Source organism: Physella acuta, unplaced genomic scaffold (assembly GCF_028476545.2).
Source record: "Physella acuta isolate Inbredline_101_S28 unplaced genomic scaffold, ASM2847654v3 ptg000254l, whole genome shotgun sequence".
Classification (NCBI taxonomy): domain Eukaryota; kingdom Metazoa; phylum Mollusca; class Gastropoda; family Physidae; genus Physella; species Physella acuta.
Genome location: NW_026731773.1, coordinates 582093 through 607591, shown reverse-complemented (window position 1 = coordinate 607591; position 25499 = coordinate 582093). Strand labels below are relative to the sequence as shown.

The following is a 25499-nucleotide window of genomic DNA, read 5'->3' as shown; positions in this document are numbered from 1 at the left end:
ACAATCAAATCTGGCAAACATCAATGTTCACAACACGCAGTTACACAAGGAGAAACGCCCATACAATCAAATCTGGCAAACATCAATGTTTACAACACGTAGTTACACAAGGAGAAACGCCCATACAATCAAATCTGGCAAACATCAATGTTCACAACACGCAGTTACACAAGGAGAAACGCCCATACAATCAAATCTGGCAAACATCAATGTTCACAACACGCAGTTACACAAGGAGAAACGCCCATACAATCAAATCTGGCAAACATCAATGTTTACAACACGTAGTTACACAAGGAGAAACGCCCATACAATCAAATCTGGCAAACATCAATGTTTACAACACGTAGTTACACAAGAAAAAATGCCCATACAATCACATCTGGCAAACATCAAATGTTCAAAACACGCAGTTACACAAGGAAAAACGCCCATACAATCAAATCAGACAAATATCAAATGTTCACAACACGTAGTTACACAAGGAGAAACGCCAATGTTTATCACAAAAAACGCCAATGTTTATCACACATTACATGTCTAAAGTTTAATTGTAGTGTAAACATCAACACAATAAAAAATAAAATCGCATGTAGTGGTGTATTCAATGATTCTTTTTTATTGTTACTGTTACAATGGGGTCACCCATATATGATGTCACGCTTTTTTGGACGATTTTACCTCCCCCGCTCCCCTTCGTCACACATCTTCACAAAAAGCTAGACCCCCCCCCCCTCCCCAACATGAGGTCACACTCAGCCCACACCCCCCCCCCCCCTCAAAATTGCAGTTGAAGTTTTCTTAATACATCGATAATTTTTCAAAATCTTGTCTTTGTCACCATAGAGTATTTTAATCAATTCTTATTACAATTTATCAAAACAGTTATCTGAAACGCGAAATAACGGCGAAAACTCGTTTTCTAACATTGCTTTTTATGATGCAAAAGTGTGACCCCCTCCCCCTCATCACACACCCTCACAAAATTACGGATACCCCTCCCCTCTACGAGTGTGACGTCATTTCTGGACGAGTCCTAAGGACCCAAGCAAGAAAAGTCACAAAGGTATTCCAGAGGCCCACTATATATTAAAAGATTTAAACTTCTTAATTATTAAAAAAAATCCTGTATATTAAAGAAATTTTAAATGCGCTTAAAATAAGAAGGGGAAAAGCCTTTCGTCAGTAAAAGAATTTTATTATTACACCTTGTTTTTATACTTGTTTTAATTTTTATATTTCTAGACACCACACAAAGCGATATGAAAAAGAATTAAACTTTTTTTTTTACTTTTACTTTCTTGTAAACAGAGTATGGATAAGGTATTGTAGTCCTGCGTAAAAATTAAGTTATATTTGAAATGTGTTGCCTTCTTCCACTTCCCCACTTTATCATACACAAAATAATGAAAATGCGCTGTAATCGTGCGAAAATCTACATGGAGGTTTTGACAAAATGTTGATGTGTTATAACATTCAGGAGACGTAAAAATTTAGTTTTACAATCCTGTTTTTCTCTCACCACTCTACTCGCATCCTGTCATTCCTCCCCCCCCCCTTTTCCGTCCCACCCCTTCTTTCACTATAGCATCTAAACTAAGAATGGCTTTAAGCAGATCAGAGTTGTGTAATGACGTCATCTACATAGATGTCGCCCTACTGCCTCGAGAACACTTGTCTCTCAATGATATCCAAATATACGCACACAAACACAAACACACACCTCCCACCCACAGTGTTGGCGCAATATGTATGCACAAACTTGCACATTTTACACACACAAACAGATGAAGAATGTCTCAACACAAGCACCTACAAGCTTTCACACACAAACGCCCAACTGTCCACACACACACATGGCTATGGCCCAAGTTAATGTCCAACACCGAGAATAATTTAAAGCCTCCACCCCCTCCCCTCCCACAACTTCCCACAACGTGACAACCTTCTGAACCAGAACACACCAGTATATCAAGTCAGTCTGACAACCCCCCCCCTGGCCCCACCCCCTGACATATTACACCAGTATATCAAGTCAGTCTGACAACCCACCCCCCCTCCCCTGGCCCCACCCCCTGACATATTACACCAGTATATCAAGTCAGAATGACAACCCCCCCCCTGGCCCCACCCCCTGACATATTACACCAGTATATCAAGTCAGTCTGACAACCCCCCCCCCCCCCTTGGCCCCACCCCCTGACATATTACACCAGGGACAGAGGGCCCAGTATGACAAAACTTTCCCGTGGACAGACAGGTAAGGTTGTGGTGTCTTCCTCGCGCTTCTTAGACGGTAAACACCATCCGGCTTTAGGACCACCGACTCTAGGACATTACCGGCATACCGGCTTTAGGACATTCTTGGTATACTGGCCTTAGGACATTACCAGCATACCGGCTTTAGGACATTACCAGCATACCGGCTTTAGGACATTACCGGCTGTTGGAATACCATTGAACCGGCTCCGGCATAAACCACAGCCAATTTCAGGAGCGCCAACTATCAGGACAACGGAGTATCCTAACCGGCTCCCCGGGGCACCATCTTCTGACGGTGTTATACGTCAATCTAATATTTGACGTCTAAATAGTAAGCTGATATTTTCATTCTTAATTAATTCTTTTATATTTTGGTCATATTCCATCAATTTTTTAAATTAATTCTTTTCATTAAAAAAACAATATTACAAAAAAAAAATATCATTTATTTAGCGCCCTATATAAAACTTGATGGGAGCTTGCTTCGTTACCCTTACTAGAACCATGTTCCTAACACTATCCTTAACCCTTGGCCCCAAATCTACAACCTATCTCTGCCTCGGCGACGCTAAAACGCTAACGGTCAGAAAATAGAAAGGCTGAAAATATATTAATTTTTGTCACAATACAAGATGGTAGTTGATGGTAGGAGAATATTGGTGATGGTAAGTAAATGTAAGAGATGGTAAGTGGTGACGTAGAAGGTACGTGATGGTACGTGATGGTACGTGATGGTACGTGACTGTAGTAATTGTAAGGATTGACGAGAGATGGTAGATGATGGTAGGAGAAGGGAAGAGGTGGGAGTAGGTGGGTGGATTTAAGAGAAAATAGGAGGCAGATGGTAACCTTTGACCCTCTTGGCTAAACTTAGCTAGAGAGAAACGTTCCTACATGACCACGTGACTTGGTCGTCTGTTCCCCGTGCTCGGTGTTTGATTGACGTCTGACGTCGTCCGTTGTTTCTGTCGGGAGACACGTGACCTTGGGACTAGGCCTTAAGACACGTGACCTTGGGACTAGGCCTGACGACTAATGGTTTGCCATCGCGGTGTAAAAATATCTTCTCCAAAATAGCACTTGCGCAACCAGTCGTGCATGCTATGGGGGCAAGACGTCACTATGACGTACAAAAACACGTCACAAACCTGTAGGTTTATTGATCAGGTCTGGCAGGTACCTGCATGGAGTGATGACGTAACGTTTACAGGCAGGTTTCAGGCAGGCTTTTACCTGTCTTAGATAACAAGCAACCACATACATCACAAATGTCACACAGACATCAATAAATGTCATGGAGATGGCATCTAGTGTACATATCAGCGATATTATGTGACACACCAACACCACAGGATTTAGAGATGAAGGCGAACATCCAAAACCTTGTTTTTGCAATAGATGACAGAAAAAGACAGGAGTAAAAAAAAAAAAACAGGACTTTGTACTTCATATCGAGCTAAGTACACTGGCAGAAAATACTCAATACTGATTTTATCTTAGAATAGAATTTATAAGAGATAAAAATTCTGAAATTTGAAATAACTGTTAGAATTCAATTTCAAGCAACACACACCAAAATTCAAACGCGTGACGTCAAACACGTTCAACCCCCCCCCCCCCTTTAAGAGTGTGACGTTATTATCTTCGACACCGTGTCACATAATTTATAACAAAAACATTTTTTTTTTCATTAAATAAACTGTCCAAAACAGTTTTAAAAATCGATTTCGTAAAAAAAATCATTCAATATTTTCCCCAATAAGTGTAAAACTTTGAAATGATGAAGTGGTACCTACTCAGAATATAACTGTATGCACGAATATGATGAATATAGTTTTTCTGTAATAGAACCATCGAACGAAGTCGCGTGAATATGGTATGAGGTTTGTTAACGAAACCTTTAATTAATCACCAACCTATATACTGTAGGAGAATATGACGATCGTTTGATGCTGTTATCTAAAAATTGACATTTATCTTTTTGGGATATACATTTTTTCTTCGAATTGACGTAAAGAGCAAAATGACACTTTAGTATACATAACCCAGAATACCATATTTACAATAGAAGTCTATACAACCGGGCTCGGCTGTGGTTATAACAGAAGTTAGGGATTGTGTATCTATCTGAGAGTTTAGAGTTTCTTCCAGACTTTTTTCTCCGGGGGGGGGGGGGGGGGGCACTTGAAATATTTTTTTTTGGGGGGGGGGGTAGACTTTCTTCGGAAGGAGGGGGGGCGGACACTGTTAAAAGTATATATTTTCTATATAAATTATATAAATTTCATTTCGTTCGGGGGGGGGGGGGGGGGGCGGTAGAATTTTTTCGGGGGGGAGGGGCTTGGCCGCCCACCCCCCCCCTGAAGAGATGCCTGGAAGAAACTCTGGTTTAGAATTGTTTTCTTATCTTAAACTCACCACGTATTCACTACAAACTAGGCACAAGAGCCCATCCAAACAATCAGTGCCACATACAATCATTGGCTGGCTTTACACGAGAGCCCATCTAAACAATCACTTCCACATACAAGCATTGGGGGCTTTACACGAGAGCCCATCTAAACAATCACTTCCACATACAAGCATTGGGGGCTTTACACGAGAGCCCATCTAAACAATCACTTCCACATACAAGCATTGGGGGCTTAACAAGCGACACTGACAAATGGTCACTTTGTTTCATTATTTATAATTAAAAGCTGAAGATTTAAAGAAGACACGAACACACTTGACCCAATTAGCTGGTTTAACGTGGTGCCGCCCCCCCCCCCCCCCCCACCACTACCACCACCTTGCTGTCCTTCATCCGATAACTAATGTGGTAGATTCACACATCAGGAAGTCTACGGGCTCCTGGCCTAGACTTGAAACCTCAGCAAAATGTACTATACTGGTACGTCAGTCAACAAAGGGTTCGTACAGAAGTGACGTCATGAAACTACAAGAGGAGGAGGGAGGGAGGGGGGTCATAAGATGTACTGGGTGGAGGATGGGGAAGTCAAAAACTGTGACGCACTAGGTACAATGTATTGGGATATTTAAAGATTAACAGATATATATTACATTTACTAAACTACTACATAGCTAATTAAACCAATTTTAACGGAAACCCTATCCAATGATTTGAGCGAGTATCGGGATTTTTGTCAATGTATCATAAATTGTTCACTGTTGTAGGTAGAAACTAAAACCGTGGTTTTTTCATCAAAGTTGACTTAAAATTCGTCGTTAAATATAAAACAAATGCTGAAAAATTGTGTAATTTAATATTTTCTGTTAATTGTAATGTTTGAAATGCAGTAAATTGAAATATTTTCTTGCCTTTAAGATTACATTTCTATTTGATAACATCAGCTAAACAATTTTGTAGTTTTATTTTGTAGTTTCATTTTGTAGAACCCATTTTTTACGCAAAATTTCCCGGTAAATATTTTAATTAACTTCTACTTTCGAACGTCAGAGTGACATAGTTACGCTTCATTTGTCAACAGTACCATGTAAAAACTAAATTGATTTTGGTCTTTGTTTTAAAATTGTTTTTAGTTACCAAAACTATTAAAAACACCAAGAAAAATCCTACAACAACATCACAATGTAGTTTGTATTGTCACATATAAAATATTGGATGGACTTTTGTCTTAGTCCTGTGAGCGGTGCTGGTCGTTAGCTGGCACTGAGTGCCTGTGTTGGTTCTGGTAGCGACTACAGTTAGGTTTTATAGCTAGTACCGTTCTATTGCAAGTTGAAGATACTTATGCTAGTGTCAGATGTCAGGTGACAGTGACTGACATACAAGCTGATGTCATGTGTCAGACGTGATGTATGGTTGTGTCAAGCTGAACTAGGCCAGCCCCACATACACAAGATGGGATACTCAGAGGTCATTGACCTCGTACTTTATGCACCAAATACAGTTCTCAACATTCATGGTATTTACAGCAAATGTCATGGTAGTGTCATTTAATTAAAATACTAGAAAACAGCTACACTTTAAACATGTTTAGGATTAATGTTATTTTATAAAAACATCGAAACATTTGGTTGGAGTAACCTTCTATTGTCGTGTTTGATACCTTTAACATTCCCTTAGAGACTTAGAGTTAAAGAAAATGTGTTATTTTATTAATTGAACCATCCCATAATTTCAGACACTAAATAACACTTTACGGTAATTATTATGAAAACTGCATGCAGACAACCACTTTATTGACAAAATCCCCTTGGGTCAAACCCTTGATGTACCCAAACCACCTATGGTCAAACCACCTATGATCAAACAACCTATGGTCGAACCACCTATGGTCAAACCACCAATGATTGAACCAAAAATGGTCAAACCACCTAACCGTTCAGAACCACATCTGAGTCGTCAGGCCTAGCATGACATTTACACCTGACATTTATGTCACAAACACGTTATTGTTGTTTAAGTGACACCCATATGTAGATGTACTTGACCAATAGGTATAGTTGACCAACAAACTTTAAGCTGTAGGTAATTTAAAGGGTCTTACCCTTGTTATATTCACGTGAAGCAGTCGTAAAGCGGTGTATAAATTGTAGCATACAGATTCAAATTAAATGTGTTTTAAACATTTATTTTCAGATAAATCACTTCCCTCGACGCCATGATTGGCGCTAACCTACTAGGTAAGTTGACCCCCCCCCACCCACACACACACTACTGGGTAAGTTGACTCCCTTCCCCCAAACACAAACACTATTGGGTAAGATGATTACCCCCCCCCCCCATCCCCACCCCCATCCTCACCCCATGCCTCCGTGTTGTGCAGTGTTCAGTGTTAGCTCACAAATTTTATCGCTTGTCATACTTCTGATGTAGTGTTCAGTGTTAGCTCACAAATTTTATCGCTTGTCATACTTCTGATGTAGTGTTCAGTGTTAGCTCACAAATTTTATCGCTTGTCATAATTCTGATGTAGTGTTCAGTGTTAGCTCACAAATTTTATCGCTTGTCATACTTCTGATGTAGTGTTCAGTGTTAGCTCACAAATTTTATCGCTTGTCATACTTCTGATGTAGTGTTCAGTGTTAGCTCACAAATTTTATCGCTTGTCATACTTCTGATGTAGTGTTCAGTGTTAGCTCACAAATTTTATCGCTTGTCATACTTCTGATGTAGTGTTCAGTGTTAGCTCACAAATTTTATCGCTTGTCATACTTCTGATGTAGTGTTCAGTGTTAGCTCACAAATTTTATCGCTTGTCATACTTCTGACACGATTCTGCCAGTGATGACGTATATAATAATTTATTCAACTGGGACAGGGGACGTAAGCAAACATCAACATCCGGGACACTTTCTGGTCAACAAGGCGGGACAGTGGTGTTTTTTTTATTCGTTAACATTTACAAAACAAAACTCGAACTTGATTCAAACTTTATATGGTTTTTGTTTCTTTTTCAAAACTTAAAAACAAAAAAAAACTCTTTTTTCATCTGTACAGTAGAATGTATCCTCACTTGAGCTTTATATACAAGACCTGATTCTGTCCGGCTATTGAATAGATTAACATACATTTTCGTCCTTGCCTTTTTTTCTCAGTTAGGTCTCGCTATTTACATATCTTTACGCTATTAAATCTACATACCTGCAGTACTACTCTACTAGCCGTCCTTGTCATCTGTTATCACTAATCTGTCTGCCCCTTGTCTCACTCATCTCTGTCGCTCATATTTTAGCTGTCTCACTAATCTGTCTCCCCCTTGTCTCACTAATTTGTCTGCCCCTTGTCTAACTCATCTGTCTGCCCCTTGTCTCACTAATTTGTCTGCCCCTCAAATTTCAGTTGTCTCACTCATCTGTCTGCCCCTCATATTTCAGCATCTGTCTCACTAATCTGTCTGCCCATAGTCTCACTAATCTGTCTGCCCCTCATATTTCAGCATCTGTCTCACTAATCTGTCTGCCTCTTGTCTCACTAATCTGTCTGCCCCTCATATTTCAGCTGTCTCACTAATCTGTCTGCCCCTAGTCTCACTAATATGTCTTTTCCTCATATTTCAGCTGTCTCACTAATCTGTCTGCCCTTGTCTCACTAATCTGTCTACCATTGTCTCACTAATCTCTCTGCCCTTGTCTCACTAATCTGTCTGCCCTTTTTCTCACTAATCTGTCTGCCCCTTTTCTCACTAATCTGTCTGCCCCTTGTCTCACTAATTTGTCTGCCCCTCATATTTCAGCTGTTTCACTAATCTGCCTGCCCCTCATATTTCAGCAGCTGTCTCACTAATCTGTCTGCCCCTCATATTTCAGCACCTGTCTCACTAATCTGTCTGCCCCTCATATTTCAGCACCTGTCTCACTAATCTGTCTGCCCCTCACATTTCAGCTGTCTCACTCATCTGTCTGCCCCTCATATTTCAGCAGCTGTCTCACTAATCTGTATGCCCCTTGTCTCACTAATCTGTCTGACCCTCAAATTTCAGTTGTCTCACTAATATGCTGTCTGCCCCTCATATTTCAGCTGTCTCACTAATCTGTATGCCCCTTGTCTCACTAATCTGTCTGCCCCTCATATTTCAGCTGTCTCACTAATATGCTGTCTGCCCCTCATATTTCAGCTGTCTCACTAATCTGTATGCCCCTTGTCTCACTAATCTGTCTGCCCCTCATATTTCAGCTGTCTCACTAATATGCTGTCTGCCCCTCATATTTCAGCTGTCTCACTAATCTGTATGCCCCTTGTCTCACTAATCTGTCTGCCCCTCATATTTCAGCTGTCTCACTAATATGCTGTCTGCCCCTCATATTTCAGCTGTCTCACTACTCTGCTGTCTGCCCCTGCTGACACTGTCCTGCTATGAAAGCTGCAGCAAGAAGTTTGCTCACGAGATGGACCAGCTCAACTCCAACAGTACGAACACCACCGGAAGTCAGACGTCAAACTTCTGCAAGTAAGTCACACCATCAGCACTAAAACATTAGAAAAATACAAGAAGAAATTATCCCACATTACATGAGAAAATGGTGTCATTATCAGGGGTTATCCTGTTTCTGGGAATGGATGCACTTTTCTAATACATGTTTTAATGTAGGCTCATAAGTGTTCTGTCTTTAAAAGGCAGATGACAGATAATGGGTGTGTATGCGGGGGACGGGCAGTAAGGTTTTTTCTTTCTTAACCCTCTCGCTTCATAGTCCGGTAAAGCATAATGCTTGCTCGATCGAAAAGTCCCGACTTCGAGCCCAGGGTTAAATGAGGCTCGATAGCTGGGGACAGCAACCCGTCTAGGAAATGTAGTTTCTGGATGGACAAAAGCCATGGAAACTAACCTAAACAGAAATCCAAGTCAATGGTCCATATGGCGGATGATTTGTTAATTATGTTATATTATGTTAGATGAAATCCCGCCCAACATAATAATTAAGAAAGAAAAAGATGAATAAGAAGAAAGTAATCCACACTTCCTCTTTATTGCAAAACACAAGTATGAAAACAAAACAAATCTTACAGTGCAATACCTACAGTGGTACATTTTACGTCTTTTATCATTGTTTTATGTTTACTTAAACTCCCCCCCCCCCCCCGGCTACTTCAGCTAATTTGTGTGTGTGTGTGTGTTGCAGGCTAGTGGCCAACCAGATAGAGTGTTTGAACCACGCCATGAACATTTCCGTTTGCCCGAACGAGCAGAATGCCCGGATGACGAGGAACATGCTTAACATGTACATCCTGCCGGACTACGTCCGCACGTGCGGTAAGTTGGGTCACGTGACACCTGCCCTCCCTGATCACGTGACCGATGGTGTACATTTATAGTTGAGTACAAAACTATAACTGCTTTATCTTGAATAGAACTAAGATTCGGTGATGTATTAGCTATGTCAGTATAAGACCCATGATGACCGTGTCCATGATGCTCATCACGACCCCTTGTGTCCCCCCCAGGGGCCGACACAAACACGTCCAGACCGACCAGCCATGGCACCACAGGCCTGACCTTCTCCACCAACACGGGCGTGGTGCCGACCTCCGGCAGGCTGCTCATCGTCTGCAGTCAGAAGGTCCAGGCCTGTCACCTCAGCTTCAACAACAGGCTCAAAACAAACATGGCGTCCACAAACATTTCCGGCATCTGTCTGTAAGTCTCTCAAACATCTGTCTGTAAGTCTCTCATACATCTGTCTGTAAGTCTCTCATACATCTGTCTGTAAGTCTCTCAAACATCTGTCTGTAAGTCTCTCATACATCTGTCTGTAAGTTTCTCATACATCTGTCTGTAAGTCTCTCATACATCTGTCTGTAAGTCTCTCATACATCTGTCTGTAAGTCTCTCATACATCTGTCTGTAAGTCTCTCATACATCTGTCTGTAAGTCTCTCATACATCTGTCTGTAAGTCTCTCATAAATCTGTCTGTAAGTCTCTCATACATCTGTCTGTAAGTCTCTCATACATCTGTCTGTAAGTCTCTCATACATCTGTCTGTAAGTCTCTCATACATCTGTCTGTAAGTCTCTCATACATCTGAAAAGTTTTAAGTTGATTAGACAAGTTCAGACATTAACAGTTAAGTTAGATTTCAGATTTTAAATATCTTGTTACATTTGGCAAGTTCAGATTTTTAAATTACAATTAAGTTATTTCTAACAAGTTCAGTTTTCCAAAATTTAGACTTGACAAGTTCAGATTTCCAAAAGTTAAATTTGAAAAGTTCAGATTTCCAAAAGTTAGATTTGACAAGTTCAGATTTCCAAAAATAAGATTTGACAAGTTCAGATTTCCAAAATTGATATCTGACAAGTTCAGATTTCCAAAAGTGAGATCTGACAAGTTGAGATTTCCAAAAGTAAGATTTGACAAGTTCAGATTCCCACTCACCAGAACGTTGAGCCAGTTCTCCCACTGCTATGAAGAGCTCCAGTCCTCAGAGTGCGGCCATCTTGTGCCTAAAAATATCGTCTCAAGCATGCAACTACAGCACAGGGCTATGTGCTCGGAAGGTGGGTAGTCTATAGCTTTATGGCTGCTGGTGGATGTAGTATAGCTGTATGGCTGCAGCAACAACACAGGGCTATTCGCTCGGAAGGTGGGTAGATTTTAGCTGTATAGATGCAGACATTGGCGGCATAGCTACAGGCCATGGATCTATGGCTCCATACTATGACTTTATGGCGCAAGGCCATGGCTGTAGGCTGAAGACTCTAGCTGTAGGTCATGTCTGTATGGCTGGAAACGTTGGCTGTTAATTAAACTGGAGATTGTGACTCTATAGTTGGTGACTTTAGCTGTTAAAATGCAGTTTATGGCTGTATGCCTTTATTCTATGGCTGTATGACTGGAGACTATGACGTTACACGTGACATCACTCAGCTGTAGTTGTCTGTTTTTAAATAACTAAACATTGTTCTACTTTAAGACGCCCAAGTGAACGCCTACAAGATGATCGAGTGCACCAACAAGACCATCAAGTGCTACCAGCACTTGTTTCACTCGTCAGTTACACCACAAGCTGGTGCAGCCAATGTCAAGGTCACATGCGGGTAGGTCAAGGTTATAGGGATGGGCAAAGGTCATGTGGGCCGATGATCTTAAGAAGCCGTCGATACTCTTTCTGTTTACCTCTCTTTAACTTTTCGCTAAGCCAGTTCAACTCAATACAGATTTATCTTATTTCACGTGGAGCTAAATTATAGAGATAGGGTTGATGTATGTGAGCTTAATGTAAACATAATAGCACCCCTTGTCGCTAGGGCTTTCGAGAACTACACGTCATGCATGCTGGCAGTGAGTACTGAGGCTGGTTGCTCACAGTTCGCGTCACAGTACCAGGCCAACGTCCAGCAACTCAAGAAACAGTACCTGTACTGTGGGAAGGGTAAGCTCATCAACCTAATGACTCATTACAAGTTTTAGGTACTAGTAAATACAAGTTTTAGTACTTTTTACTCCACATTCTTCTGTTAGATAATGGGGAGTCAGCCATGAAGTGTGTTGAGAGTTACCGGTCCTGCTCTTCTGTCTTCAACACGAGTTATTTCCCTGCCCTTCACTCGGGAAATCTCAGCAACGTTTGCAGGTGAGGGAAGGCACTGATGCAGCATAGGGGCTGCATAATGACTTGCTATGTGCATCATAGTTATAGCATATAGTCCTTGTGGCTTAAGTGGGCAAGAAAGGAACTTAATATAAACAAATAAAATGTGATTAATATTAAAACAAAGCCAACTTTAACCTAAAGATGTGCCCATGTTCCCACGAGTTCCCTGCCCTAAAGATGTGCCCATGTCCCCACGAGTTCCCTGCCCTAAAGATGTGCCCATGTTCCCACAAGTTCCCTGCCCTAAAGATGTGCCCATGTCCCCACGAGTTCCCTGCCCTAAAGATGTGCCCATGTTCCCACAAGTTCCCAGCCCTAAAGATGTGCCCATGTTCACCAAGTTCCCTGCCCTAAAGATGTGCCCATGTCCCCACGAGTTCCCTGCCCTAAAGATGTGCCCATGTTCCCACAAGTTCCCAGCCCTAAAGATGTGCCCATGTTCCCACACGTTCCCTGCCCTAAAGATGTGCCCATGTTCCCACACGTTCCCTGCCCTAAAGATGTGCCCATGTTCCCACAAGTTCCCTGCCCTAAAGATGTGCCCATGTTCCCACAAGTTCCCTGCCCTAAAGATGTGCCCATGTTCCCACAAGTTCCCAGCCCTAAAGATGTGCCCATGTTCCCACAAGTTCCCAGCCCTAAAGATGTGCCCATGTTCCCACAAGTTCCCAGCCCTAAAGATGCGCCCATGTTCCCACAAGTTCCCTGCCCTAAAGATGTGCCCATGTTCCCACAAGTTCCCTGCCCTAAAGATGTGCCCATGTTCCCACAAGTTCCCTGCCCTAAAGATGTGCCCATGTTCCCACAAGTTCCCAGCCCTAAAGATGTGCCCATGTTCCCACAAGTTCCCTGCCCTAAAGATGTGCCCATGTTCCCACAAGTTCCCTGCCCTAAAGATGTGCCCATGTTCCCACAAGTTCCCTGCCCTAAAGATGTGCCAATGTTCCCACGAGTTCCCTGCCCTAAAGATGTTCCCACAAGTTCCCTACCCTAACGATGTGCCAATGTTCCCACGAGTTCCCTGCCCTAAAGATGTTCCCACAAGTTCCCTACCCTAACGATGTGCCAATGTTCCCACGAGTTCCCTGCCCTAAAGATGTTCCCACAAGTTCCCTACCCTAACGATGTGCCAATGTTCACACAAGTTCCCTGCCCTAAAGATGTGCCAATGTTCCCACGAGTTCCCTGCCCTAAAGATGTTCCCACAAGTTCCCTACCCTAACGATGTGCCAATGTTCCCACGAGTTCCCTTCCCTAAAGATGTTCCCACAAGTTCCCTACCCTAACGATGTGCCAATGTTCCCACGAGTTCCCTGCCCTAAAGATGTTCCCACAAGTTCCCTACCCTAACGATGTGCCCATATTTCAGCGCCCTGGACAGCTACACCACCTGCATGTCTCGACTCTCCCCCACGTGCAGTCAGCTGTTGACCGTCGAGCTACAGATGGTCCAGCTTCTCAAGCTACAGTACAGGGAGAAATGTCATCCAAGTAGGTCATCATTGTAGGTCAGGTCAAGGCTAGGTCATGTTAGCTCAGGTCAAGGTTATGTCAGGCCTGTGATGCAGAGAACTGATGTAGTTAAAATGACCTTCTTGTTGCAGATATCTTAAAATGATCTTCTTGTTGCAGATATCTTAAAATGACCTTCTTGTTGCAAATATCTTTAAATGACCTTCTTGTTGCAGATATCTTAAAATCACCTTCTTGTTGCAGATATCTTAAAATTACCTCCTTGTTGCAGATATCTTAAAATGACCTTGTTGCAAATATCTTAAAATGACCTTCTTCTTGCAGATATTTTAAAATGACATTGTTGCAGATATCTTAAAACGACCTTCTTGTTGCAGATATCCTAAAATGACCTTCTTGTTGCAGATATCCTAAAATGACCTTCTTGTTGCAGATATCTTAAAATTACCTTTTTGTTGCAGATATCCTAAAATGACCTTCTTGTTGCAGATATCTTAAAATGACCTTTTTGTTGCAGATATCCTAAAATGACCTTCTTGTTGCAGATATCTTAAAATGACCTTTTTGTTACAGATATCCTAAAATGACCTTCTTGTTGCAGATATCTTAAAATGACCTTTTTGTTGCAGATATCTTAAAATGACTTTTTTGTTGCAGATATCCTACGTTTGACCTCGTGCACTCAGGTGACCTTCTGTAGCAACACCCTGCTCGCTAGTCTGTCCAGGGGACCGAACCTTGCAGGGATGTGTGGGTAGGTCTGACCTTGGATGTGGGTAGGTCTGACATTAGTGTGTAGGTAGGTCTGACGTTAGTGTGTGGGTAGGTCTGACATTAGTGTGTGGGTAGGTCTGACCTTGGTGTGTGGGTAGGTATGACATCGGTTTGTGGGTAGGTCTGACCTTGGTGTGTGGGTAGGTATGACCTTGGTGTGTGGGTAGGTATGACCTTGGTGTGTGGGTAGGTCTGACATTAGTGTGTGGGTAGGTCTGACGTTAGTGTGTGGGTAGGTCTGACATCGGTTTGTGGGTAGGTCTGACCTTGGTGTGTGGGTAGGTATGACCTTGGTGTGTGGGTAGGTATGACCTTGGTGTGTGGGTAGGTCTGACATTAGTGTGTGGGTAGGTCTGACATTAGTGTGTGGGTAGGTCTGACATTAGCGTGTGGGTAGGACTGACCTTGAATGTGGGTAGATCTGAAATTGGTGTGTGGGTAGTTTTCACGTGATCCAGCAACTAATGACGTCCTCTGTACCACAGGGCACTCCGTGGCTACTTCAAGTGCATGTCCAACAGCCTGGATACATGTCAACTGCCGCAGTCTATCACAGAGGTGGAATTTGGTTCTCTGGACAAGCTTATGCAGGGCTACTGTGATAAAAGTTGGTCCTTATCTTTACATAATGCAGGGAGGTTACTGTGATAAACGTTGGTCCTTATCTTTACATAATGCAGGCTACTGAGATAAAAGTTGGTCCTTATCTTTACATAATGCAGGGAGGTTACTGTGATAAAAGTTGGTCCTTATCTTTACATAATACAGGCAGCTACTGTGATAAAAGTTGGTCCTTATCTTTACATAATGCAGGGAGGTTACTGTGATAAAAGTTGGTCCTTATCTTTACATAATGCAGGGCTACTGTGATAAAAGTTGGTCCTTATCTTTACATAATGCAGGGAGGTTACTGTGATAAAAGTTGGTCCTTATCTTTACATAATGCAGGGAGGTTACTGTGATAAAAGTTGGTCCTTATCTTTACATAATGCAGGGCTACTGTGATAAAAGTTGGTCCTTATCTTTACATAATGCAGGGAGGTTACTGTGATAAAAGTTGGTCCTTATCTTTACATAATGCAGGGCTACTGCGATAAAAGTTGGTCCTTATCTTTACATAATGCAGGGAGGCTACTGTGATAAAAGTTGGTCCTTATCTTTACATAATGCAGGGAGGTTACTATGATAAAAGTTGGTCCTTATCTTTACATAATGCAGGGAGGTTACTATAATAAAAGTTGGTCCTTATCTTTACATAATGCAGGGAGGTTACTGTGATAAAAGTTGGTCCTTATCTTTACATAATACAGGCAGCTACTGTGATAAAAGTTGGTCCTTATCTTTACATAATGCAGGGAGGTTACTGTGATAAAAGTTGGTCCTTATCTTTACATAATGCAGGGCTACTGTGATAAAAGTTGGTCCTTATCTTTACATAATGCAGGGAGGTTACTGTGATAAAAGTTGGTCCTTATCTTTACATAATGCAGGGCTACTGTGATAAAAGTTGGTCCTTATCTTTACATAATGCAGGGAGGTTACTGTGATAAAAGTTGGTCCTTATCTTTACATAATGCAGGGCTACTGCGATAAAAGTTGGTCCTTATCTTTACATAATGCAGGGAGGCTACTGTGATAAAAGTTGGTCCTTATCTTTACATAATGCAGGGAGGTTACTATGATAAAAGTTGGTCCTTATCTTTACATAATGCAGGGAGGTTACTATAATAAAAGTTGGTCCTTATCTTTACATAATGCAGGGAGGTTACTGTGATAAAAGTTGGTCCTTATCTTTACATAATGCAGGGCTACTGCGATAAAAGTTGGTCCTTATCTTTACATTTCCAAGTGTTTGATTTTTAAGACAATGTTGAAATACGGCGTGTTATGCAGCTATACGTTTGTATAACATTAAATAACATTCTGAACTGTTGTTTTAAAAAGTTTAAACAGAGTAGATATTGTACCGCCCTTTATTTAAGAACAAATACATCCTTGATTAGTTATCATGTCATTATTTACAACAGTTTTATTTATGTACAGTCAGGTTGGTCGTTTTGTTCTTTAAAATATATGAGACTTGTATTTTTCTTGAGATTTGTTTCACTACATGTCCATCCCCTCTCCTTCCCCCACCCCCCAGTCTACAACAACCCCAAGCTCCTGAGGTGTCCCGCCTTCAACAAGTGTACGACAGCCGTCACAAGCTCCTTCTCACCTAACCTGAAGAACTTGTACGAGGGTTCCACCTGGTGCACGTCAGTACACTTAGATTATACCACAGTACACAGTACACTTAGATTATAGCACAGTACACAGTACACTTAGATTATAGCACAGTACACTTAGATTATAGCACAGTACACTGTACACTTAGATTATAGCACAGTACACTTAGATTATAGCACAGTACACTTAGATTATAGCACAGTACACTTAGATTATACCAAAGTACACTTAGATTATAGCACAGTACACTTAGATTATAGCACAGTACACAGTACACTTAGATTATAGCACAGTACACTTAGATTATAGCACAGAACACAGTACACTTAGATTATAGCACAGTACACTTAGATTATAGCACAGAACACAGTACACTTAGATTATAGCACAGTACACATAGATTATAGCACAGTACACTTAGATTATAGCACAGTACACTTAGATTATAGCACAGTACACATAGATTATAGCACAGTACACTTAGATTATAGCACAGTACACTTAGATTATAGCACAGTACACAGTACACTTAGATTATAGCACAGTACACAGTACACTTAGATTATAGCACAGTACACAGTACACTTAGATTATAGCACAGTACACTTAGATTATAGCACAGAACACAGTACACTTAGATTATAGCACAGTACACATAGATTATAGCACAGTACACTTAGATTATAGCACAGTACACTTAGATTATAGCACAGTACACAGTACACTTAGATTATACCACAGTACACTTAGATTATAGCACAGAACACAGTACACTTAGATTATAGCACAGTACACATAGATTATAGCACAGTACACTTAGATTATAGCACAGTACACTTAGATTATAGCACAGTACACAGTACACTTAGATTATAGCACAGCACACAGTACACTTAGATTATAGCACAGTACACTTGTACACTTAGATTATAGCACAGTACACAGTACACTTAGATTATAGCACAGCACACAGTACACTTAGATTATAGCACAGTACACTTGTACACTTAGATTATAGCACAGTACACAGTACACTTAGATTATAGCACAGTACACAGTACACTTAGATTATAGCACAGTACACAGTACACTTAAATTATAGCACAGTACACAGTACACTTAGATTATAGCACAGTACACAGTACACTTAGATTATAGCACAGTACACAGTACACTTAAATTATAGCACAGTACACAGTACACTTAGATTATACCACAGTACACTTAGATTATAGCACACTACACTTAGATTATACCACAGTACACTTAGATTATAGCACACTACACTTAGATTATACCACAGTACACTTAGATTATAGCACACTACACTTAGATTATACCACAGTACACTTAGATTATAGCACACTACACTTAGATTATACCACAGTACACTTAGATTATAGCACACTACACTTAGATTATACCACAGTACACTTAGATTATAGCACACTACACTTAGATTATACCACAGTACACTTAGATTATAGCACACTACACTTAGATTATACCACAGTACACTTAGATTATAGCACACTACACTTAGATTATACCACAGTACACTTAGATTATACCACAGTACACTTAGATTATAGCACAGTACACTTAGATTATAGCACACTACACTTAGATTATACCAAAACTACACTTAGATTATACCAAAACTACACTTAGATTATACCAAAACTACACTTAGATTATACCACAGTACACTTAGATTATACCACAGTACACTTAGATTATAGCACAGTACACTTAGATTATAGCACAGTACACAGTACACTTAGATTATAGCACAGTACACTTAGATTATACCACAGTACACTTAGATTATACCACACTACACTTAGATTATACCACAGTACACTTAGATTATAGCACACTACACTTAGATTATACCACACTACACTTAGATTATACCACACTACACTTAGATTATACCACAGTACACTTAGATTATAGCACACTACACTTAGATTATACCACACTACACTTAGATTATACCACACTACACTTAGATTATACCACAGTACACTTAGATTATACCACAGTACACTTAGATTATACCACAGTACACTTAGATTATACCACAGTACACTTAGATTATAGCACAGTACACTTAGATTATAGCACAGTACACTTAGATTATACCACACTACACTTAGATTATACCACAGTACACTTAGATTATACCACAGTACACTTAGATTATAGCACAGTACACTTAGATTATAGCACAGTACACTTAGATTATACCACAGTACACTTAGATTATAGCACACTACACTTAGATTATACCACAGTACACTTAGATTATACCACAGTACACTTAGATTATACCACAGTACACTTAGATTATAGCACACTACACTTAGATTATACCACAGTACACTTAGATTATACCACAGTACACTTAGATTATAGCACACTACACTTAGATTATAGCACAGTACACTTAGATTATAGCACACTACACTTAGATTATAGCACACTACACTTAGATTATACCACAGTACACTTAGATTATACCACAGTACACTTAGATTATAGCACACTACACTTAGATTATACCACAGTACACTTAGATTATACCACAGTACACTTAGATTATACCACAGTACACTTAGATTATACCACAGTACACTTAGATTATACCACAGTACACTTAGATTATAGCACACTACACTTAGATTATACCACAGTACACTTAGATTATAGCACACTACACTTAGATTATACCACAGTACACTTAGATTATACCACAGTACACTTAGATTATAGCACACTACACTTAGATTATACCACAGTACACTTAGATTATACCACAGTACACTTAGATTATAGCACAGTACACTTAGATTATAGCACAGTACACTTAGATTATAGCACAGTACACTTAGATTATAGCACAGTACACTTAGATTATACCACAGTACACTTAGATTATACCACAGTACACTTAGATTATACCACAGTACACTTAGATTATAGCACAGTACACTTAGATTATAGCACAGTACACTTAGATTATAGCACAGTACACTTAGATTATACCACAGTACACTTAGATTATACCACAGTACACTTAGATTATAGCACACTACACTTAGATTATAGCACACTACACTTAGATTACACCACAGTACACTTAGATTATACCACACTACACTTAGATTATAGCACACTACACTTAGATTATACCACAGTACACTTAGATTATACCACAGTACACTTAGATTATACCACAGTACACTTAGATTATACCACAGTACACTTAGATTATACCACAGTACACTTAGATTATAGCACAGTACACTTAGATTATAGCACACTACACTTAGATTATACCACAGTACACTTAGATTATACCACAGTACACTTAGATTATAGCACACTACACTTAGATTATACCACAGTACACTTAGATTATACCACAGTACACTTAGATTATAGCACAGTACACTTAGATTATAGCACAGTACACTTAGATTATAGCACAGTACACTTAGATTATAGCACAGTACACTTAGATTATACCACAGTACACTTAGATTATACCACAGTACACTTAGATTATACCACAGTACACTTAGATTATAGCACAGTACACTTAGATTATAGCACAGTACACTTAGATTATAGCACAGTACACTTAGATTATACCACAGTACACTTAGATTATACCACAGTACACTTAGATTATAGCACACTACACTTAGATTATAGCACAGTACACTTAGATTATACCACAGTACACAGTACACTTAAATTATAGCACAGTACACAGTACACTTAGATTATACCACAGTACACTTAGATTATAGCACACTACACTTAGATTATACCACAGTACACTTAGATTATAGCACACTACACTTAGATTATACCACAGTACACTTAGATTATAGCACACTACACTTAGATTATACCACAGTACACTTAGATTATAGCACACTACACTTAGATTATACCACAGTACACTTAGATTATAGCACACTACACTTAGATTATACCACAGTACACTTAGATTATACCACAGTACACTTAGATTATAGCACAGTACACTTAGATTATAGCACACTACACTTAGATTATACCAAAACTACACTTAGATTATACCAAAACTACACTTAGATTATACCAAAACTACACTTAGATTATACCACAGTACACTTAGATTATACCACAGTACACTTAGATTATAGCACAGTACACTTAGATTATAGCACAGTACACAGTACACTTAGATTATAGCACAGTACACTTAGATTATACCACAGTACACTTAGATTATACCACACTACACTTAGATTATACCACAGTACACTTAGATTATAGCACACTACACTTAGATTATACCACACTACACTTAGATTATACCACACTACACTTAGATTATACCACAGTACACTTAGATTATAGCACACTACACTTAGATTATACCACACTACACTTAGATTATACCACACTACACTTAGATTATACCACAGTACACTTAGATTATACCACAGTACACTTAGATTATACCACAGTACACTTAGATTATACCACAGTACACTTAGATTATAGCACAGTACACTTAGATTATAGCACAGTACACTTAGATTATACCACACTACACTTAGATTATACCACAGTACACTTAGATTATACCACAGTACACTTAGATTATAGCACAGTACACTTAGATTATAGCACAGTACACTTAGATTATACCACAGTACACTTAGATTATAGCACAGTACACTTAGATTATACCACAGTACACTTAGATTATAGCACACTACACTTAGATTATACCACAGTACACTTAGATTATAGCACAGTACACTTAGATTATACCACAGTACACTTAGATTATAGCACACTACACTTAGATTATAGCACACTACACTTAGATTATAGCACAGTACACTTAGGTTATACCATAGTACACTTAGAGTATACCACAGTACACTTAGATTATAGCACACTACACTTAGATTATAGCACAGTACACTTAGATTATACCACAGTACACTTAGATTATAGCACAGTACACTTAGATTATACCACAGTACACTTAGATTATACCACAGTACACTTAGATTATACCACAGTACACTTAGATTATACCACAGTACACTTAGATTATAGCACAGTACACTTAGATTATAGCACAGTACACTTAGATTATACCACACTACACTTAGATTATACCACAGTACACTTAGATTATACCACAGTACACTTAGATTATAGCACAGTACACTTAGATTATAGCACAGTACACTTAGATTATACCACAGTACACTTAGATTATAGCACAGTACACTTAGATTATACCACAGTACACTTAGATTATAGCACACTACACTTAGATTATACCACAGTACACTTAGATTATAGCACAGTACACTTAGATTATACCACAGTACACTTAGATTATAGCACACTACACTTAGATTATAGCACACTACACTTAGATTATAGCACAGTACACTTAGGTTATACCATAGTACACTTAGAGTATACCACAGTACACTTAGATTATAGCACACTACACTTAGATTATAGCACAGTACACTTAGATTATACCACAGTACACTTAGATTATAGCACAGTACACTTAGATTATACCACAGTACACTTAGATTATACCACAGTACACTTAGATTATACCACAGTACACTTAGATTATAGCACACTACACTTAGATTATACCACAGTACACTTAGATTATACCACAGTACACTTAGATTATACCACAGTACACTTAGATTATACCACAGTACACTTAGATTATACCACAGTACACTTAGATTATAGCACACTACACTTAGATTATACCACAGTACACTTAGATTATACCACAGTACACTTAGATTATAGCACAGTACACTTAGATTATAGCACAGTACACTTAGATTATAGCACAGTACACTTAGATTATAGCACAGTACACTTAGATTATACCACAGTACACTTAGATTATACCACAGTACACTTAGATTATACCACAGTACACTTAGATTATAGCACAGTACACTTAGATTATAGCACAGTACACTTAGATTATAGCACAGTACACTTAGATTATACCACAGTACACTTAGATTATACCACAGTACACTTAGATTATAGCACACTACACTTAGATTATAGCACACTACACTTAGATTATACCACAGTACACTTAGATTATACCACACTACACTTAGATTATAGCACACTACACTTAGATTATACCACAGTACACTTAGATTATACCACAGTACACTTAGATTATACCACAGTACACTTAGATTATACCACAGTACACTTAGATTATACCACAGTACACTTAGATTATAGCACAGTACACTTAGATTATAGCACACTACACTTAGATTATAGCACAGTACACTTAGATTATACCACAGTACACTTAGATTATAGCACAGTACACTTAGATTATACCACAGTACACTTAGATTATAGCACAGTACACTTAGGTTATACCATAGTACACTTAGATTATAGCACAGTACACTTAGGTTATACCATAGTACACTTAGATTATACCACAGTACACTTAGATTATAGCACACTACACTTAGATTATAGCACAGTACACTTAGATTATACCACAGTACACTTAGATTATAGCACAGTACACTTAGATTATACCACAGTACACTTAGATTATAGCACAGTACACTTAGATTATAGCACACTACACTTAGATTATAGCACAGTACACTTAGATTATACCACAGTACACTTAGATTATAGCACAGTACACTTAGATTATACCACAGTACACTTAGATTATAGCACAGTACACTTAGGTTATACCATAGTACACTTAGATTATAGCACAGTACACTTAGGTTATACCATAGTACACTTAGATTATACCACAGTACACTTAGATTATAGCACACTACACTTAGATTATAGCACAGTACACTTAGATTATACCACAGTACACTTAGATTATAGCACAGTACACTTAGATTACAGTGACTACGACACTGCATATCAGACCTAGACTATTATAATACCAAAGACAGTATGTAGAACACCTAGATAATTGTGACAACTGTGTCAGTGCATGTAGCATTCAGATTATGACAATACCAAAGACATTTGCTGTAACACGTGCATTGCTCACCCAGGTTTATGCAGCTCAACATTGGATGTGCCGAGCACGCCCTGCAGTCAGTCGGCTGTTACCTAGAGGACGACCCTCACCTTGAGCCGTATGTCAAGGACATCGACACCCTGAGAATCAACACGTGTGAAACAGGTACTGAGTGCCCCAAGCAGTACTCACTGCAAATGGCTTCCATATTAATCTCTATGTATTTATTTGTGACGCTGATCTTATCAGTAAAATCTTGTAACCACCTACCTGTAATATCTCAAGTCCAAGCACATTATCTGCCTCATGTAAAATCTTTGTAACCACCAACCTGTCGTATCTCCAGGGCAAGTGTCGGCCAGAGACGGTGTCCAGAGCGAGGCCAGTCATGCCGCTGACCACGGGAATGGTAGGAGACATTACATCTTATTTCATTACATCTTACTTCATTACAGCTTATTTCATTAAATCTTATTTCATTACATCTTATTTCATTACATCTTACATCTTACTTCATTACATCTTATTTCATTACATCTTACTTCATTACATCTTATTTCATTACATCTTACTTCATTACATCTTACTTCATTACATCTTATTTCATTACATCTTATTTCATTACATCTTATTTCATTGCATCTTACTTCATTACCACTTTAATTCATTACATCTTATTTCATTACACCTTATTTCATTACATCGTATTTCATTGCATCTTATTTCATTACATCTTATTTCATTACATCTTACTTCATTACAGCTTATTTCATTAAATCTTATTTCATTACATCTTATTTCATTACATCTTACTTCATTACATCTTACTTCATTACATCTTATTTCATTACATCTTATTTCATTACATCTTATTTCATTGCATCTTACTTCATTACCACTTTAATTCATTACATCTTATTTCATTACACCTTATTTCATTACATCGTATTTCATTGCATCTTATTTCATTACATAGTATTTCATTACATCTTATTTCATCACATCTTATATCATAGTGCCCAATTTGAACCATTATAAACTGTAACTATCAGAACTGTGTACAAAGATCTATGCCATCAAATGTGTTTATTTTGATTTTCTCCAGGATCAGCTCACCTGATGCCCGTGCCGTTGTTGTTTCTTGTGGTGATGGTGCTGCAATACCTAGTGCTCATGTAAACTGTGGTCAAGTACTCACTGTTATGGTGACTGGTAGATAGACTAGCACACACTGTCACAGTGACAAGCACTCGTTGGTGTCGTGACTAGTTCTATTTGTTATAGTGACAAACACTTGTTATTATGATGACAAGCACTTGTTATTATAGTGACAGACAAGTGTTATTATAGTGACAAGTACTCACATTTACTGTTACTACCACACACTGATATAGTTGAAAGTATTCACTGTAACAGTAGGCTCACTGTATAAATGTAACATACAAACTGATACAGAACCACCCGCAATTGTACATACAAATACAGAAAGGTTTATATATTTTATATCATGATCTATGCGTTGTAATTCCTATGTGTTGTGTGTGTCAAAAACATACCTTATATTGAGCTTTAATATCACAAAATAAAATATTTTTA

At 39.0% G+C, this 25499-nt stretch overlaps 1 protein-coding gene across 1 annotated transcript; it reads left to right on the top strand.

The window, feature by feature from the left end:
- The first annotated feature begins 2236 nt into the window (after nt 1-2236).
- Nucleotides 2237-25499, top strand: LOC131938657 (uncharacterized). Its single transcript, XM_059296777.1, has 16 exons — nt 2237-2593; nt 6869-6912; nt 9041-9179; nt 9853-9983; nt 10175-10367; nt 11110-11228; nt 11645-11768; nt 11979-12103; nt 12193-12304; nt 13695-13816; nt 14456-14552; nt 15058-15179; nt 16716-16830; nt 23938-24068; nt 24250-24312; nt 25009-25499. The coding sequence occupies exons 2-16, from the start codon at nt 6891-6893 to the stop codon at nt 25080-25082; spliced, it is 1689 nt and encodes a 562-aa protein (XP_059152760.1). The 5' UTR covers nt 2237-2593; nt 6869-6890; the 3' UTR covers nt 25083-25499.